Source organism: Salminus brasiliensis, chromosome 7 (genome assembly GCF_030463535.1).
Source record: "Salminus brasiliensis chromosome 7, fSalBra1.hap2, whole genome shotgun sequence".
NCBI classification, from domain to species: Eukaryota; Metazoa; Chordata; class Actinopteri; order Characiformes; family Bryconidae; genus Salminus; species Salminus brasiliensis.
The window spans coordinates 12,596,434-12,616,936 of record NC_132884.1 but is presented as its reverse complement, the minus strand read 5'-3'; the positions used below and the strand labels follow the sequence as shown (position 1 = coordinate 12,616,936).

Genomic DNA, 20,503 nt, shown 5'->3' with positions numbered 1-20,503 from the left:
GTCCAGAGAACAAAATGCATCAAAACGCACCATCTGACACATTCGATGTGAAACATCCTCCGGTCTTTGATACACCAGACCCAGGATCTCGTAAAAAGCTCACCCTAAAATGCACCCTATATTAAGGACAAGTCTGTGTACTATCTTTGGCAGGAAAGATGCTGTGTGTTTATCCCAGGTTATACACAGCACAACATCCCAATAAACAACTCCAACTTCTGGACATTTTATATAATATAGAATAAATATTGAATACTGAATATGACCTGATATTTATACTTAATATGGCATGAAGATGATGAAGAGGTACATGTTTATAGAACCACACCTTTCCTTCCCTCACACAGGATTACAATGCTGTCTCTTTCGGAGAGAACACACAATAAAAACTGTGCACATGAGAGTGTTTTTTTTTTCTTCTGAAAGAGCATGTTACTGTCAGATGAAAAATAAATTAAAACCTATATGTGGGACACTTCATCCTAAAAACTCCCAATAAAAACCCATCTGGCTCCAGAAATACATCCTGACATTTTGGTGCGCAATCTTAAAAAACACCTGACATCTGAATTAATAAAAAAAGAAACAGGACACAGTGACAGATGCTGCTGAGCTGAAACTATTTCTGTTCAGCTGCTTTGCTGGGATGCGTAAACAGGTTCAAGGGGCTTCTATAAAAGACAACTACAACACCTTGATTTGATCATTGTGGATATGCTTAAAGGCTGAATAGTCGCTTGGTTTTAGGCCAGCTTTTTGATCATCCTGCTGGAGAGGAGAATGGACAGCTGTTCGGTAGGCTGTGTGTGTGTGTGTGTGTGTGTGTGTGTGTGTGTGTGTGTGTGTGTGTGTGTGTGTGTGTGTATATAGTGTGTCCTGCTGGTGTGGTTTAGTTTTTTAGTGACCAAACCCTTGGAGCAATGACAGCTGTCCATCACACTGATGTCAGGGAGCCTAAGGCACTGCCAGGGTTCAATGTGCAGAATACACTTCTATCACTTCTATACACACTATCTCTGTCTTTCAGTCTCTCTCTTTCTCTCTCTTTCTCTCTTGGCAATCAAAACACGAGTTTTCCTGTCCTACCATCTCGTTTTTTTATTTGTACCTTGTTTTTTTACCTTCTACGTAAATTACAAAGTGTAATGGACTCTCACGTCTTATAGTGTGAGGTGCTGGTAGCATAGAAAGCAGCCAATTTGATGCTTTTCTGCTTCAGACTTTACCTTGGCGACCAGCGGTACCAGTACATTCAGAAGGTTGTCACCCACCACTACACAATGCAGGGGAAATTCCCTTATATTTCCATTAACTGACTTACAGATGCAGCATAACTGAGTTTAAACTGAGAGTAACTGCTACTTCTACACAAAAGTAATATTTTTTGTTGGACAAATCATTTGTTTTACCCAAATGCTACAAACAGTCTACCAGTCACGATATTTGTAGACAAAAAATATCGAGTTCACTCTCTCTTTAATATAAAGCCTTAATTTGATGGACGAGTAGTTGCAAAGCACTAACAGCATGGGGAGACAACATCAAGACTGATTTTAATTGTGACTGCAATTATGTAGTGTGTGCAAAGTCATGATTTAAATCTGGTGTAAAACTTCTTAACTAAAAAGGGAAGGGAAAAAAAACTTATTACTATTTAAATTAAAATTAAATTATAATTATTATTAATATTTAAATTAAAAACTATTTAATTTATTTAAATTAATGTATTTCAATGGATTTAATTAATAATTTATGTAATATTTATTAGCATCAAAAACTTTGCATTTTTAGGCAAAAAATGTTTGTGGCTTATAAAAGAGGATGCTACCGAATACTAAATAGAGATTAAATACAAATATAACAAAAGAATACTAGAGTATTTCATTTATTTGAGCCAGCCCTGAGGACACTCTGTAATGGTTTTTACTTTTTGACCTTGTTTACAATCGCAGCAGTCCAGTTCCAAAACGATACAAAGGGCTCATCAGTAAAACCATTATAATACAGTAAAAATTAAGAGTTTTGTGCAGTAAACATTTCTCTTAATATGGTCATATCATTAGGCCCACAGTAGCCACAACAGTCCTGCTGGTTTGCATTTTGATGTAGTCCAACACCAGAGTATGTATATGTGCTATTCTGTGTGTGGGTGTGTGTGTGTGAAAAGCTCACTTTGAAATCAAGGCCATCACAGCAAAATTATAAACTTTTCAGAAGGACAGTTTTTTTATATGATAAAAAAAGGGAAAGAGCAAAAAGAATTCCTATTTTGGTCACTGAGTGTGTGTTTGTGTGTATGTACACGTGCATAACACAGACCTGTTTGAGGTCCTCCTGTGCGGGTGCATCAGTGAAGCAGTAGTGGTGAAACAGGCCCATTTTCTGGCTCAGCAGGCAGTTCACCACGTGGGCTCGAGCATTCTGCCACTGCACCAGCCGCACCAGGTCACGATTCAGAGATGCACCCAGATCCACAGACCAGTTATAGGTGTACAGGGTCAACTATAGCCAAGAGAGAAACAACTATCTAATGTTATCTTCCCAAAAGCTGCAAGTGTTTCTACATTCTAGCCCTCTCTGATTTTATTCCAAGTATTACTGTTTGTATATGCCTGTTGATAAAAAAAAAAACAGTACAAAAGTGAATATAGTGCAAAACGGTGTCCAATATCAGTTCCCCCTGATTTTCTACTGTTAAACATGCTTCATTTCCCAAACTCTACTGAGAATGTGCCAAACAATGCTCCACCCTTGCACTCACCTTTTTATCCACAATATGGATGTGTAGAAACCTCTGGCGTGGGGCCACACCCCTCCAGGACTGACCAGGACTCAGCCAATCACTGTGCTCCAACGCTTCAAACCGCTGAAGCCCTTTATGAGCTACAGAGAGAGAGACAGAGAAAAGAGATAGATACAGAGAGAGATACAGAGAGGGAGAGAGAAGAAGAAGAAGAAGAAGAAGAAAAACAGAGATACAATAAACAACAGCATCACACCCAAATCCCTCCAATCATATTAAGCAGTGAGGCTGATTAAAGGAAGAGCACCCTATGGTGAGAAAGAGATTTTGAGAATATTGTTGCTGAGATTAGATCATAACTAGGCCTCATTAAGTACACATAAAGAAAATTCTCAGCAGGGTTGCTTAATCCCCTGAGGCATCTCTGCTCCACGGGCGCTGGAGTTGGCTGCCCACCGCTCTGGGTGTGTGTGTGTGTACTCACTGCCCCTAGCTCACTAGTGTGTGTGAGAGTGTGTTTACTACCACAGATGGGTTAAATGTGGAGGACCCATTTCGCTGTACAGTGCACACTGTACAGTGACAAATACGTGCACCTTTGCCTTTTACCTTTTAAATATATCTATAATGTATCTACATTGGTATGTCTAAATCTATACCACCCAAAAACATTGCGCTTTTCGCCTTTTGTGGACGACAAACGCAGCCACATGGCAAGGGGACGGGGCCGCTCAAGGGTACAAGGCTGGTACCTTCTAAGGAGAGCACCTGCGCTCCATTCCCGGTTGCAGTCGCAGCCCTAAAAAAACCACCACCTCCACAGCAGTCAGGTGAGTAGCTAACTCCATGCTCAGCCTGAGAGCCTAATGCTGGTGTTTGTTTTCTCCCCACCTCTGTTTCTTTTGGCTCTCTATTCTGTAACCAACTGGCTCACACAGACCTGCCTCCTGCTCTCACTGCCGTCCTGTTTTCGGGCTGCCCGGTCCAGTTTACTGTGGACCCAACAGGAACCCCGCCTCTCGCTCTTTGATTGTTGTTTTGTTGAGTTAACCTAAATCCCTGATTTTCTTTGGAGAAAAAAATAATATTTCTGTTATATTGTACTCTTTTCCCCCTTTGCGTCCCCCTGCACCCCCTGGCGGCCACAATATCTATAATTGATGTATATTTATCCATATTTGTCTACATTTATCTATAATGAATGTATATTTATTTATAACCAATCTATATTTATCTAAATATATCTACAATTTATTTTGTCTACATTTACCTTTAATGTTTGTATATTTATCTATAACTTATCTAAACGTATTTAAATATATCTATAACTTATCTATGATTTACACACAGTCCCAGCTGCTACAATAACACTACATAAAGTGATTACATGTCTTGCAATACGCTGAAGGACAAATTTGGAGATTAATTATGCAAATTAATATACTTGTTTACATGACCAAGAAATTGCTTCAGACAAAATGACCTTGCATTCGTACTTGATGCTTTTGATTACTTTGGTTACTAGTATTTATAACTGAAAGTGTGTCATGTATGAGTAAGTGACTTTGTCTGTTTATTTGTGTGTAAGAAAGAAAGAGAGAAAAAAAGAGAGATGCCAGGCGGAACATGCTGGCTCTGCTCAGGGGGCCAAACTTACGTGTGAATTTTAAACAAAGCACAGGAGGGCTTTCCTCATCTGAACGCTCTTCTGTGGGCAAACAGAGATAAGCACACACTGCATGGCAACTCTACACACATACACACACACACTCATTGCTAATGTGACACACAAAGACACACAGTCGAATACACAACCAGGATGGTAACTCTAAACACACTGCTAATGTTAGACACATACACACAGACAAACAGCAAGGAACCTCAACACACACACACACACACACACACAAACAGAGAGCCAATCTGCATGTCATGGATCACTGACCCTAACTCCTTATTTTCAACTTCTATTTGTAATATCGTCTTTTAAAAGAGAGTGAGAAAGTGAGTGAGAGAGAGCAGTAAAGATGTGGTGAACATACATGTCGCCTCAGTAGGTTGCAAGTAAGTAGCAACTAAAAGCATTAATCAGGTTTTTTGGGGGGGGACATTAAGTGACTAGGATGCACCTAGACAGACAAAAAACTAAAACAAAACAACAAACAAAAACAAACAAAAGTCTGTATAAAGTGGCTGTAAAGTACTCACTATATATATATATATATATGTGTGTGTGTTCTACTACGAACAAGATGAACTTTTCTGCCGCCATCTTGATTTGGTTGGTCTGCAACCATGACAATGGAGCTCTGATTGGTCAACCTTACTTTAACAAATCCATAAATAACAGCAGTGTCGCAGTCTGTCAGTTTCAGACTCGGTGTGAAAGACATTATTAATATACATGTGTTTTTCCATGTGTGAGTTCCCAAAAAAATTATGAAGTATTAAGTATATCACAACTGAAAGCTTATTTTCTGTGCACTTTCATGGGCCTAATAAGGTTAAATAGTTTAAGCAGTATGGCTTATAACATATATAAATGAGTATATATAGAGAGAGGTTTAAAAACGCATTAGCTCTTTATAGCTCTATTAGTTCTTTTTTCCAACATAATTTTTGCTTTTGAAGCACCAGAATCACATTATTTGCCGATCATTGTCAAAGTCTGATTACACCATTCAGGACTAACACATCCACACGGAAACTCTATACCCTACACACAGTGAATGACAACACACACACACACACACACAATCCCACACACACACATATTGTGCACATATACACTCATACAGGAAACAGGAGACATTAGCAAAAAAATGAACATATGTTAGCAAGATCAGAAGAAAACAAGCAGAAAATCAAGCAAGCACAGAAGCAGCAGAGCAAATAAAGACATGGAAGGGGCAGAGTAGAAAGCAGGCAGGCTCGGGTCTAAACAGCTGCTGTTTAAAACTGAAATAATGAGCTGATTGAGAATAAATGTGGGCCTGTAAGGGGTTTGTTAATCCTTTCATCATTTATTGACTGCCTGATGAAAATGTGTTTCTTTTCTTTTCCTTTTTTAGCTCGATTACTGCAGAAGCAGCAGAGAGAGAGAGCTTAGTGAGGCATGCCATTCTACAGCAAGACCCACTCATCATCACGCAGCACAGCAGTCTCCATCTCAGAAAAAAAAGTATTTCAGACTCTCTCTGATAAGGCCTGTGCACTTCTAAAGATCACATTAAAAATCACAGCAGAGATAAACTTTCCTCATTCTTCACCCACATGTCTGAGCATGTCTGATTGAATTCAACGAAATTAATTCACAGAACAGGCGAAGGCCGCTCTGATTTGAGCTCAGGATAGATACGGAGATGACCTGGTTGGCCAAGCCTACCTTGTTCAGTGCTGTAGTGCCACTGCTGGAAGTTTCGGCCAATAACAATGAAGCTCCTGGAAGTGGCTGGCGGCTGGCTGACATGCTGGACATGCGACAGAGGGACAAAAATGTCTCCCTGCGGACAGCTACAGAGAGAAACAAGCAAAACGTAGCTGATCACAATTAAAAAACAATACATGATTGTTAGGGGTGTTTTATTTCTTGTCTAAATTTATGAATGAATGAATTAACATGAATGCAAATGTTGCAGTGGTAGACAACTGGTGTTTTTTTCTTTTTAGCTATAGTTCTTAATGCTTATACAGATACATTACACACAGAAAACATCCTCACAGGCAAATCTTGGACCACATTCATTTAAATCAATTACTGTTCCTTAGGAAACAGATGGGTTGATGGATCATGAAATTGCACATTTAGAACCAGTCCAATTAGATTTAACTAATTTTTTTGAAGATAATATTATTCCACAAATTATTCTACTAGATTGTTCTGTATGTAATAATTTATAATGATAACTATATTCAGCACAAATAACACTGCTAACCACTGTTACATGTAACCTCCAATGCTTTGTGTTTGATTGAAAACCCAAACTTCTGCCATACACCCACCCGTATTCTAGACAACTCTGTCCATTTTACTCTCTACCAGAGAGCAGATCTCATGTGCTGGAACTTCTTTACTTCATTTCAACATGGACTACAGAGCATTCTTTTTGAGAGAGAAAAAATAATTTTTCCCAGTAAAATATTTTCCTTGTCTCATTAAGTATGTACTATATGTGTGTAGTTAATATTATTATTTTAAGATTTATTTTTTATTTAATGATTTATTTTTAATAAATTGATTGTAGAAAGAGAACAGTTAAGTAACACTGAAGCACTAACAAGTGTCCTTTCAATGAGAAGATAAGAACAATACTTTTTAATAAATAAAATAATGTACAATAATAATGTTGAACATGAACATGAAGCAGTTAAATCCTGATTCTCAGACTGGTGTATTACACAACGTTTGCTTTTTCACATCCCTTTCCACTGCAATGAAGAAAAACGGGGCTGGATTGTTCTTCTAGAACATACCTGGTTCTCTCAAAAATCTTGACTGTGGTGTCTGGGGCCAAAGAGGTGACCAAATGCATGACTTCTGTTACAATGGAGGGCAGGAGGAAGAGTGAAGAAATTTCAGCTGTGCAGTGCTGAATGGATGGACAACCTGGAAGAAATGGAAAGAGATACAATATTGAAATGAGGATATGTCTCAAATTATTGTAGGAAAGATGATAAACCAATGAGTATTAATTCATCAGCAAAGTATGTAGATCAGCAAAGTATATAGATTTATCATCAATTTATCAGCAAAGTATATAGAACTGTTAGATTCTTAGAGTAAAGAGAACGGAACAGAATTGTAATCAAAAAGTATGTGAATGAAATGAAGAACTATTACATAAACAAAAATTATCAGTAAAACATGGCAATAAAACTGACTCAAACCCTGCAAAGCACTACTAAACTAACTCAATTACAAATAGAAGGTTTGTGTAAGTGTAGGCCTAACATACTCTTGTGCTTATTTAACACTAAGAAAAGCAGACCTCTTCTAAGTGAAATTATAATCTAATTTGGATTTAATTTAGTTTGAGAACACGCTGGTTTCTGATGAAAAGCAACTGGTGAGTTATGATCATACTTCTGGTTCTGGTCAGTATATACAAAGAATAAAAACATTCTGGAGAGTTTTTTTTAACAGTGCATAGTTTCCCAGTTATACAAAATATGTAAATCACACCCACACTCTGAACATGCTAAACCTAAATGAAAAACAAACATCAAATAAATAAATAAATAAACTATATCTATAACCCTAACTAAAACAAATACAAAAACTATTAAAACCTAATGCAAATGTAGCAAACTAAAATAACTGTAGGTATGGGCTCATTATGACATGTATATGTGAGATATTAGGGCTGTTAATCCTTGTTTTAACAGTTCATGTGTTTTTGTAACATCAGAGGCTTTTGAGGGATACTGGAGCTCCACTTTGCTGTTGCTTTTATTAGTTCCCTGCTTGTTGGTTCACAGGCCTCTGTGCACTGTGTAGCATAGTCTTGGCTGAAAGTAGTGCTTTCAATCATCTTTTTAAAAAGAACTGCAACATACAACCTAGAAGCAGCTGAGCTTCAGCCTGCACGGCTTGAAGGGTCAAACTAGGAAAATGTGTTAATATCATTTACCAAACATAACCATACATCAAATGTACCAACGTTGTGTATGAGAAATGTGTGTGAACAGATGTATTCAGTATTACTATCATCAATATTATGACATTAAATTAAATGAGTCACAGCTAACCCTTTGAAATGAGGGAGTCACAAACCTACCCAGTCTGGCCATAAAAATAACCCAGGGCTGAAAAGTAGACTGATAAAGCGGATGTAGAGAGCCAGCATCACCCTCCTCTAACTGAGTCACATGCCGTCTGTACAGTGGCCTAGAGTGAGAGAGAGAGAGAGAGAGAGACAGAGAAAGAGAGAGTGAGTGCTTCAGGATCAGGTCACATACACTTGCTAATATTTGATGCGTGTGTGATGTATTGTTGTGTCTTAGTATGCAAATGTATGCATTTGAGCAATTTTTTTTAACATATGTCAGTATGTATCTATGATTGTTGCCCTTGGGCTTGATCTAGCTCCGGTGCTGTAAATCTTTGTGTAAATGTGTGTGTGTGTGTGTTGACCTTTGCTCTAGCTCCACTGTTGCTGCTCTCTCGTGGCTCCACTGCTGTTTAACACTCTCAGTTTTGTGTCTCCTCCGGGCCAGCCGGCTGTCCTCCGCTTTTTCCTGCACAATGTCATCTGTAGTCTTTGGACTGCCCAGCTCAGACGAGTCTGGCTTACTCTAAACACACACACATACACAAATAAAGAATAAAGTTGCACTTAGCAGAGAAAATTGGTCATGCCCAAAAACAAATACTTCATTATTAGCATTAGCATCTGCTAATTAAAGGTTTACAAGTTTATACAAACATACACACACACACACACACACACACACACTTGCATCCTGTTTCCAGCTTGATCGGAGACCGGGTCCTCCAAGAACAGAAAGCTGAGGATGCAGTGGCCACTGGCTCACCAAAACTGAACAGTTGAAGACTAGAAAAAGGTAGCCTTTTCTGATCAATCTTAATTTCATACAGGGCATGTTTACATCTGGCATTAACATGTGCTTTTGGTGACCGGATCACATTCTGATTTCACTTATCCTCATGAAAAGCCAGATGTAAACACCACCAAGACGCATTATGATCGGATTAGGATCACTCAAGGTGATCTCTGTGGCTAGAGACAGACCTCATCCACATTCGACAAACGCTAGTTTGGACTGTGGTAGAATGAAAGATATGCAGCCTGAAAGTGCTCCTGAAACATCTGCAGATATTTTGTGATGCAATCATGTCAACATGGACAAGAAACTCAAAGGAATTTTCAACATCTTGTAAAATCCATGCCACAGACAACTGAGGCTGTTTATGAGAGCGAGGCAGGCTGTACCCAGCATTAGTAGTAGTACTCAATAAAGTGCTCAGTAAGTGTATACGTATGCACTCACACACTAAATACTTATGCTCATTTGCTTATGCCAGCTCCCTGGTCTGTTTGCGCACTGTCTCTGTAAATGGTATATGAACACAGTGGCTCAGCTTGAGTCACACAACGGCATTTTAGCCAATCAGCAACAGGGGGCGTTTGTATTCATACACATCTGTTGCGTTCTAGCTAGCTATGTGTTGAACTCCATGTACTGTAAAGGAGAGATGGCTGGAAAACCAAAAGGAAAGATCTTAGACCCGGTGAGAGGAGTGTAAACATACACCTACAAAGGCTGGCAGCTGGCGTCCTGACTCTCGCTAGTTTTTACTCTGTTGGGTTTTGGTTGCTGTGTTTGGACGTTGAGTTTTAGATGCTGTGTTTGTGTTTACTGTCGTTTGGTCCGCACGCCACATGTTGTTACCTTGGCAATGCATGTGCAGAAACCTGAGGGGTGAAACTTCTGAAGAAGCCCTGAAGGGAGGGGTGTTTTTGTTTTGCTGTTGAGTTCAAATATCAATCACTGTTCTCCAGAATAGTGTATACTGCCTTCAAGTTATTGTTTAATTAGGTCCATTAAAAAATTCGTACTACTTGATTAACCAGTAAAATGATCTGTAGATTACTTGAAAGCTAATAAAGTCGAAAGCGCAAGTCCAAGTGCACACTTGTGTTGAAATACATATAAACAAACACTCGTACACATTCACACACATCAATAAAAGTCCTAATTATCACAGAAAATTATCACAGAAAATTGGCAATTGCTAAAAACGGACGCCTCATTACGGGTTTCGCATTAGCGTCTGTTTGGGCCCAGAGCAGCAGGGCCATGCTGACCATCAGCAGTGTTTTGTAAAGTGAAGGAAAGCCATGCTGACAGCTTTAATTAATGACAGTCATTTGCTGCTAATGAAGACGCTCCATGCTGACTGGGCGTGTGTGTGAGTGTGTAACAGACGCACCAGGATTTCCCAGAAGCTGCGGCGGATGGTTTTGCCTGTGGGTGTGGTGGACTCCGGTGTGTTTGAGCCAGTTGCGGGGGTGGAGCTGGGGGCAGGGATGAGTGTGATGGGAGAGGGTCCAGTTTTAACCCCATGAGCACTGACCAGTCTCCGAGGGCTTTCCTTCACATCCTTCACTTCTTTCGCCTCCGGCTGCAGAAGACTCAGTGCAACTACGGCAACGACACACCATGTTTAAGGAAGCAGTCCAATGCCTAAATCACACTTTTCATCAGCAATGACATTGACAAGTGTTTCTCATGCACAGCTTTTATTTTTGTGTCCAATTTGTGTTTGTTAGAGAATGGCCATTTGATGTATAGTTATGGCAAATGTGAACGATGATCAATTCTTAGTACAGTTTGACATTTTATTTTATTACCCTTTTTTTACCGTTTGTACATTTGTAAGTATTATAAATGTTTGCTGTTTAGCAATAAGACATATCTTACTTTACTTTTCTGTCACATGTGAACTTATGTAATATAATCTAAATGTAGAGTAAACCAACAATAACAACGACTTCTAAGGACTAAAAAAAATGAAATGTTTATTATTTAAAGTGTTGAAAAAATGAAGCTGAATGGAAATGAGTTGAACAAAGCAGGGCATCGTCTTCTCACCATTTGCTTCGTCTCTTTTGGCGGATCCCGGCAGGCAGAAGGTCTCTAAGCACAGGGGGTTGGGCAGAACTTTCATCTCCATGATGACATCACAGAGTGCATGGCGCAGCGCTCCACGCAATTTGTCCATGAGCTGCAGGGGGCTAATGTTCCCTTGCTCCCAAATATCAAACCTCACACACACTGCACCTGCACACAGAGACATATTACAGAGTTGTGTGTGGTTGTACTTTACTCTATAGTCTAGTCTCAGCGCCTCTGTGATAATCTGAAAATATGCCACGTCTGTAACATTAATTATTAAGTACTGAATATGAAATATGTGAGTAATGTAATTATGTAGTGTTTAGTCAGGAACTGCAAACCAGAACTGTCAGATCAAGCAAATACATCGTCCAAGAATTTCAAACCAATGTTGATCAATGTCAGTGTCATCTTACTGTTACTAATACACTAAGAGCCATTATATTTAGAAACAGAGCATAAAATGAACATGCAGATCATCTACTGGTGCTCTTACTGGGACACATTGTATTTGCGCTACACTTTGAGAGATGCCACAGAACCTTTAAAAGGTTTATCAAACTCACACATCTCTATCACAAAGGTTTTTTTTCTTATTTATATATTTTTTTATTGAAAGCAATGAGCAAAAAATGGTTGTGCTATGGCATCACTCAAAGAACCTTTAGAAGCACATTTTGTGACATTACCTGGTATCATTTCCGATTATTGTACAGTAGCAGGTAAATAATGGGAAGTATACGTATTTTGTTGCAGTCAGCCAAACAATTCACCTCCAAAATGGTAACTTTACAAAAGGAAAGAGCATCTTATTTATAATTTAGTGTTTAACTTTAATTTTACTTTACCAATGTGCCTTTAGTTTTGTAATTTCCTACATCAAATTAAGACTAATGTAAGGGCACTGAACAGATGACCACGGTTGGAGAAGAAAACCAACTGATAAATGTCAGCTAACAGAGGTCTGCAATGAACAGCACTGCACTGAGTGAGGGGGGGAGCAGGAGGGGCAACCCCAGAGAGAGCAAGGCTAATGGTACTCTCATGGACTCCCAGCTCACATTTGGCTATCAATCAAACTTAAAGACTTCTGTTGTTTGAGCAAACATGTAGACAGTTGTGCCACTTGGGAGCACAAAACATTTTCTTTCCCAATTAAAAATGAACAAATATGTAGGAAAAGTTTTAACGGAGCAACAGCAATGGCAACCATAGTGATCAAAATGAAGACATTAACAGCACACAGTCAATATTTAATATTAGTCTTAGTGCATAAATTAGGTCCACAGATGCCCTGAAAAATCCAAAAATTCAATCACCCCAAAAATCTGAAAACATATTATTATGAAACTGCAACATATATATATATACACATATATGTAGTGCATACCTGTGCTCTGGCTGGGTGAATCTATTTTGACCACAGTGGTCAGGGCCTCAAACTGGTCAGGTTGGAGGGAGATGGTGGATGAATCACCTTTCAGGGCATTGTTGCCATCCTGAGCAGAAATCTGCAGGGGATAACCGTGAGCATCCATAAAAGACAGAGCGATGCACGCAATGCCTGCAAAAAAAGAAAAAAAGACAGGACACATGCACGGCTGTTAGAAAAAGAATAATGTGAGCTCTAAAAAATGAGATAACATTTCATTAAAATACACAATGCGAAATCCATTCACCTGCCAGCAGAGGCTTTCTACACACAAAAAAGAAATAAACTGAAACAAATTGATTTTGCTTATAAAAGAACACCAAGGTTTACAGAAATGCAGAGGAACAGCACAATCCATAAATCTGCACTTAAATAATAGAAATACAGCACAGAAAATAATTGAGAAGGCAGCACCTGTCATATTGAGTCTGAATTCTCATACATTGCGAGGTGGTTTTCATTCTGTTGTGTTAGATTCAATTCAGACTAGAGCTGAAGACCACATCACTTAGAAAAAGTGAAAAACCTTCTTCTAGAAAGGAGATAAGGAGGGATTCTCCTTCATTAAAATGGAAAATCATTTATCCTTGCTGTGCTTAAATGTAACAGTATGGTTGCTGGTTTTATTAATGTGACAGTTAAACCTCATAAATGTGACATAATGTAACCTAATTTTACAATTTTCCTCTTACTACGAATGTAGTTGATCAGTTAAGCCACAGTTTGTTGTCTGACGTTTGCTTCTTTTCTTTTTGCTTATTTTTTAGATAATGGATGAAATTATTCCTGTGTAAGTACTCTCTACATACTTTTCACCACTTATACAAATAACTGGACTTCGAGATCTTGGACTACTGGAGCTTCACTAGTCAACAGTAACCTCATATATTTAGTCTAAAACACTTTTCATTACTAACATTGTGGCTCCATATATCTTACTTACCTACCTACTTCATCCTTACAAACCCCTCATTCCACTTTGGTCATGTATTCTTAGACCATCAATCAAATGACCATCAAATGGCACTGCATTGAGTCATGGCAACTTTGTAGAGTCTACAAGTCTACTAGAAAAGACTAATCTGAGTGTCAATTTCAAAATTAACAAACTAATAGACTAATATCAACTAATATCTTCAATCACAACTCTGTAGTGTTCTAGCAATGTTACCTATTTAAAAAGTAAATCCATTGTTAAAGTTTAAGATATTTTACTATATCTATTTTACACTATTAAAAGTATGAGATTCTCAAGAGACTTTTGGAGGTTCTTCGGTATGAAACTGTGGAAAAAAATTTGTTTGGTTCCTCAAAGCACCTTAAGAGTTTCCTCCATAGTTTCAACTAAAGACCCTCTATAGGTTCCTCAAGGATCTTATACTTTTACCAGTGTTCATTTTTATCATTAGTTTAACTAACTGAAATGTGATACTGGTACTACTGGTAGTACTATTCTCCCTGCTAAAAAAAAACAAACAACCTGCTCTGCTCAAGCTGGTTGAATTGAATTGATTGAATTTAATGCTTTAGCTGGTCTACAACAATGACCTACTTGATTAAGCAAGACAACCAGCATGACCAGCTTTACCAAGCTGGTTGATCAGCATGACCAAGCTTGAGCAAATGTTACACATACTATGCTGGTCAAGAGCTGGTTAACCAACTAGCTTACCAGTATAGGGTATGTTTTTGCCTGGATGGCTAGTTTTTCAACCACCTTGACAATCAAAGACCAACATAGCCCATCAGAAACCAACTGCCAGCAATAGCTGGCTAGCTGTACCATTTCTATATAAAAACAGCTTCAAAAAGATCCTAATGCTCCACTGACTTAGGTTCTATCGTTGCTACCCCAGGCTCTGCACGCTGGTTTCTGCTCTATGCAACTTTCATAAAGTGTGTAGGACAATGCATGAGAACTGTGTAATGCTGTGTAACCAGTGTCATATCTACAGATGATAAGGCAAGCATATAAACAGTTAAATTTTCATACATACATTTTCCTGATTAACAAAATCCAGTTGTATCTGATGAACTACATTTTTAGTCAAGAGGAAAACTGAGTAAATGTCATTTTCTAAAATATATCTTCCAAAATATAGCTTTACCACCATACATCTCAGGGCATGTGTGTGTGTGGATTTATCTAGCTGCTGGAATAAGTACACAACATTAGCTCTATGAGCCATGATCCTTGTATGATGAATGTGTGAGAGGCACACACCGAATGCAGACAGACACAGACACACACACACACACGCCTATTTCACTTTGTGTCTTTCTCATATTGCAGAGGGACATGCTACAACGCTCCCGCCCCACACACACAACTAACAGCCAGCCACTGCTCATCCTTAAAGCATGAACATAAGTTCTGTATTTGTGATGTATGTGTGTATGTGTTTGTGTGTGTTCGTGTGTTCAGTACAATCACTCTGATGATGGAGTAGTCATCTCGACTCTGCGCTTTTGCCCTTTGTTGGGAAAAACTCCATTTACTCCAGAACATTAGAGGGGGCGTGATGAGGCCTATCCATGTCCTCAGCGACCTCTAGTAGTAGTAAGAGACTCTGGAACACTCATTTTCTGTCTGTTTGGACTGGTTTTAATGTCATACAAAGCTTATTAGGTACTTCTACCACATAGATGTACTCTGCTTGTACAATTACAAAGTGTAGTTCATCTATTGCTACACAATTTATCAGCCCCTCTTGTTTAACTTGCAAATGTTCTTTTTCTCTGCTTTCTTTTCTCATTAAGGGTGTCTGGATGAGCTGCACATCCTTTCAGACTCACAGGGTTGAATTTCCTATTCACAATGTAAGGATGAACAGAAACACCTGTGGATTTCTTCAGATGTGAAGTGAGAGTAGAGCTGGATATTCGCTCTCTCTCTAAATTTTAATTTAGTGTTTGTGCCCACTAGGTCTCAACGGTTGTCCCAACTTTGGAACAGTGTAGAATCTCCCCAGTACTTTTTACTATAATTTTGCAGGATTTTCCCAGTATTTCTCCAAATACTACAAACACAAAAAACCCACTGTATTTACTTTCTGAACAAACTGCTGAGAATGCTACACATATCAAAATTGATATTGAAATTATGCCCCTCTACATTTGCACATTCTCCTTAGACTTGTGCCTGATTTTTATAAAGTGGCATGATATGGTAATGTGATTAACGAAGCAAAAAATACCCCCAAATAATACAAATAAATAAATAAACAACACAAACACACACACACACACACAGATCTCCATGCAGACTGTTTCATGCAGGACTGAGCGTGAGACTGGCATTAAGAGAAGCTCATTGCTAAGGCCAAATGTTAAAATAAAGTGCTGCAAATGAACGCATGAACGCAAGTGCAGAAGAACGCATGAGCGATGTCAGAACAACACACAGCCACCAAGGGACGCCACAGCGCACAGGTAAAAAGGGGTCTGGTACCTTGGAACTGTGAGGGTGGGAAGAGGTTCTGAACAAGCTCCGACATTGTACCTGAGTCACAACACACACAGCCACGCAATGAGTGAGCACAGGACACAATAACACAAAGTCAATGAGAAGAGAGAAAGTAGAGTAGGGAGACATGGTCAATAAAACCACCAAAATCTTTTCAGGTTTTATTCTTTTCTATCAAGCTGTTTTCCTCAAACCACTGACCGCAGCACTGACAACAGCTAACTGTCTCTGTGATTTGTGCTGTTGTGAAACTAGTGAATGGCTGGACAACGTCTCCCTTAATGCCTAATGAGTAAACAGGGCACAGCACCACTTATTGTACTGAAGAAGCAACTGCTGAAAAATCAAGATCTCAATCTGCTGTTCCTCAAATATATCTCACTGACATTCAGATTTAGATTATTATCATAATTAAAATAACCAAACTGTGCTGGACACCAGATTTCAAGGACCAAAGCTGGACACCACTGCAAAGAACCATCTGGCTCACTTCTGCGGACATCCTAGGAAAAGTGAGCTTACATGGTTACCCCATATTTAAATGACTGCAGCTTGACGCTATTTATTCATTTATTTTTTTGTTAAAGCACCACACATCAGCCTATCACAGCAGAACCGGAGGAGAAAAGAGCAAAAGAGCAAGACTGGAGGACAGAGAGAAGAGGGATGTTAGTGAAGTGGATGAGAGGATCAGGGGAAAGATAAAGAGACAGAATGTGGAAAGGGCAAAGAACGAATCCACCTGATAGACAAGGTTTTTTGCAAGGTAAGGAGTGGTTGGTCGGTCAATCATGGATGTTCAGCTCAGTCTGATGTGTGAGGGTTTGTAGAAGATACTGTGGGCAGTGGTCTACTTCAAAACACCTAGATATCCTATCTACACTACACATATCATGAAGAAAAACACTGATCACATTACTAACCACATTACTTTACTAGTAAGTTAAAAATCAAATTGTCTCCCCAAATTCAGTCAACACATTTGCTCCTTGTCCTTAAATATTAGCCATCTTGATGATTCAGGCACTCAATTTGCATGATGTTAATGTTTATGGCTTTTAAATACACTTTGAAAGATTTTTATAACAGTTTTAGGTTAGGTCTGCCCAATTTATGTCTGGAAATGTTTAGTTACACTATATTGTATGTATTTAAGGATATTGTACTTAGTAAGATGCTCAAGAAAAATGGAGGAATAAAAATGAGTGCACATTTGTTACAGTAACTGTAAAAGTACAAACTACAAACATAGCTGCATGTGGGGACAAAGCATGTATCAGCCCCATGAGAGTTAATGCATTATAGTATTAATAACTGGAAATATTGTTTCTGTGTCTTCTATTGATATATATCTATCAAACCTTGTGGGCAATTTAAAGGTAAAAAAAGGTAAAGGTGCACGTATTTGTCACTGTACAGTGTACACTGTACAGCGAAATGTGTCCTCCGCATTTAACCCATCTGGTAGTGAACACACACACACACACACACACACACACACACACACACACACACACACACACACACACACACCTGTGTGTTAGGGGCAGTGAGTACACACACACACCCAGAGTGGTGGGCAGCCAACTCCAGCGCCCGGGGAGCAGAGAGGGTAAAGGGCCTTGCTCAAGGACCCAACAGTGGCAGCTTGCCGAGCCCGGGAATCGAACCCACAACCCTGTTATCGACACTCTAACCGCTGAGCCACCACTGCCCCCAAGGTGCACGTATTTGTCACTGTAGAGTGTGCAGTGCACAGCGAAATGTGTCCTCCGCATTTAACCCATCTGTGGTAGTGAACACACACTCACGAACCCACAACCCTGTTATCGATAACCCGGCGCTCTAACCGCTGAGCCACCACTGCCCACAGTGCAGCACTACATTTAGCCAAAGGACACCAATTTTGGTAACTATCAGTAAATGTATGTTTTCTGTTTTAGTACTGTGTTAAAAATATATACAAATTTACAACATTAAATTATTTGTGAAAGAGTTATTAAGAATGATTGTAGAAATTAGGTAAGTCAGTGTATGCTTGTTGTTGCTGCAAAACAGCTCTGCCCACATAGTTACATTATTTGACAGACGTTATAGTTATAGTGTTAAACAGTCATTTTTTTAAAATAATTATTTGCACCCACCTATTGTTTCATGGTCAATATGATTTTGAAATGACTATATGTTAATCCAGTGTTTACATTGAAATATGTGTTTTTCAAATAATGAGCAAATGTAATAAAATATAAAAATAACAACATGACTTCTATTGAAACGTTGCCAGACTTAAAAGGTAGTACTGTCTAAACTAGACTGCGTGAACATTTATTTAATGGCATTAAATACAGTATTTACGTGTGTTGTGCTTTGTTGTGGTTTGTGGTGTTTGCCTACTTCTAAAGGTCTAGAGTTAATTGTATTTTAAAGTGTTACATTTGCATTTGGTAGATTTAAGGCAACCCATCATTATACAGATACTTTAAAGGTGAAGCCAAATGGTTGATTTAGATTTATTAAAGAGTTAATGGAGATACTGCAGGTTGTCGTTGACGTAAAAGACAATTTTTTTTTTGTCACTATTGTCAAATGATTAAACAAGGGAGTCTTGTTGCTTTTTGCAGAACTAATCCTTCAATTAAAGACTGCAGATGAAACCGTCAGCGCAACACATCTTAAAACTGTGAAGTATCAATAGAAAAAGAAATCCACACCATGCTTATTAACAGAACCAACCGTTTGTGTAAACAAGCTTCAGATCTGCCACGTTTGTGACACATTGCTGCTTACTTTTTAAGACCCAAAGCTTGTGTGGCTTACGAGTGGCACCTGAAAGATCTACCTGGCAGGTATTTTAAAAAGCTGTCACTTAATTAGCTGAAAGAACATTTAACAGTAGTTCCAGGCTGGATTTACCTACAAAACTGTGGTCTCTACGAGACAATTATCCTTCAGGAGCCAGAGGTCAAGTCAAATTAGATTCCAATGCTGAGAAGTCAAATAGTTTTGTTTAAAAAAATTTTTATAGAATATACAGAACTGTCAACCTGTTGATATGCCACTATATGTTGTCTGTATTACAATAAGATCTCAAATACAAGTCAAAATTCATTTATTGGTTAGGCTAAGTATCCAGGTTACACACTGTTTAGAAGTGATTTATGTGCACAATTGAAGGTTGTGAGGGTGATGCTTGTGAACTAAAATTGTCAACTAGTGCCACAGGTTATGGACTGGACTGAGATCTGGACTCTGCTTGGAGTGTCACCATCCTGCTGAATGATGCAGACTAAAGCAGGTTGTCTGAAGCAGGACATCATAAACAACATCTGATCTATAAAAGGTTTTAGAAAGAAGTACATATAATCTCAGATGAACACAGAGACAAATTACACTGTGTCATTATTTATTCAATACAAACTAGGCAAAAATGCAAAAGTAGTGCCAGAACCACACCCTTACTGGTTTCATATGAGTACCAAGTAGGTACCATCCAGGTGCTGCTAATCAAATTCCCTTGAATAAATGATCATCAGCAAGTGTGACCACCTCTATAAACGTTTGTGTGTTAACACAATGCCAAGAAAAAAAGACAACAGAAATTACCACAAGATAAGCAATTGTTCACAAGTGGAAAACATTCAAGATAGCTGACATTCTTCCAAGGAGTGGGCGTCTCAGCAAAATCACCCCAACTTCCGACCATGCACTGCTCAGAGAAACTGCAAAAAACCCTGAGATACATCTGTTACTTTACAGGCATCAGTTTTCATGCTAAATATTCAAGTTCATGACAGTACAATTAGAAAAAGACTGAACAAGTATGGCTTGTTTGGAAGGATTGTCAAGAGAAAGCTTCATCTTTCTAAAAAGAACAAGGCAGCACAGCTTAAGTTTGCAAAGCTGCATCTGAACATCAAAAAAAAAAGATTTCTGGAACAATGTGCTTTGGACAGACAAGACCAAAGTGGAGTCAAATGCGCACCATCTACCCAGCAGCTAAAGACATATTTGGGTCATGCAACAGGACAATGATCCCAAGCACACCATCAAATTTACAATGAAATGGCTAAAAAAGAGACAAAGGAATCAAGGTGTTGCAATGGCCCACCCAAAGTTCAGAACTCACCCCAACCAAAACTCTGTGGTGAGACTGTGCAGGAAGGAATGCCCACAAACCTCAACAGACTGAATCAACGCTGTAAAGAAGAGTGGGACAAAATAC

General features: G+C 38.8%; 1 protein-coding gene across 1 annotated transcript in view; it reads right to left on the bottom strand.

Annotated features, from left to right (window-relative positions):
• Positions 1-20,503, bottom strand: part of szt2 (SZT2 subunit of KICSTOR complex) — a 113,741-nt gene that overhangs the window by 39,990 nt on the left and 53,248 nt on the right. The window contains exons 52-62 of the mRNA XM_072683946.1: positions 16,267-16,317; positions 12,774-12,947; positions 11,360-11,548; positions 10,698-10,909; positions 8,877-9,037; positions 8,521-8,630; positions 7,217-7,349; positions 6,129-6,256; positions 4,401-4,451; positions 2,762-2,883; positions 2,320-2,502 (exon numbers count right to left, since the gene is read on the bottom strand). Coding sequence (XP_072540047.1) covers positions 2,320-2,502; positions 2,762-2,883; positions 4,401-4,451; positions 6,129-6,256; positions 7,217-7,349; positions 8,521-8,630; positions 8,877-9,037; positions 10,698-10,909; positions 11,360-11,548; positions 12,774-12,947; positions 16,267-16,317 — 1,514 coding nt within the window. The remainder of the gene's footprint in view (positions 1-2,319; positions 2,503-2,761; positions 2,884-4,400; positions 4,452-6,128; positions 6,257-7,216; positions 7,350-8,520; positions 8,631-8,876; positions 9,038-10,697; positions 10,910-11,359; positions 11,549-12,773; positions 12,948-16,266; positions 16,318-20,503) is intronic.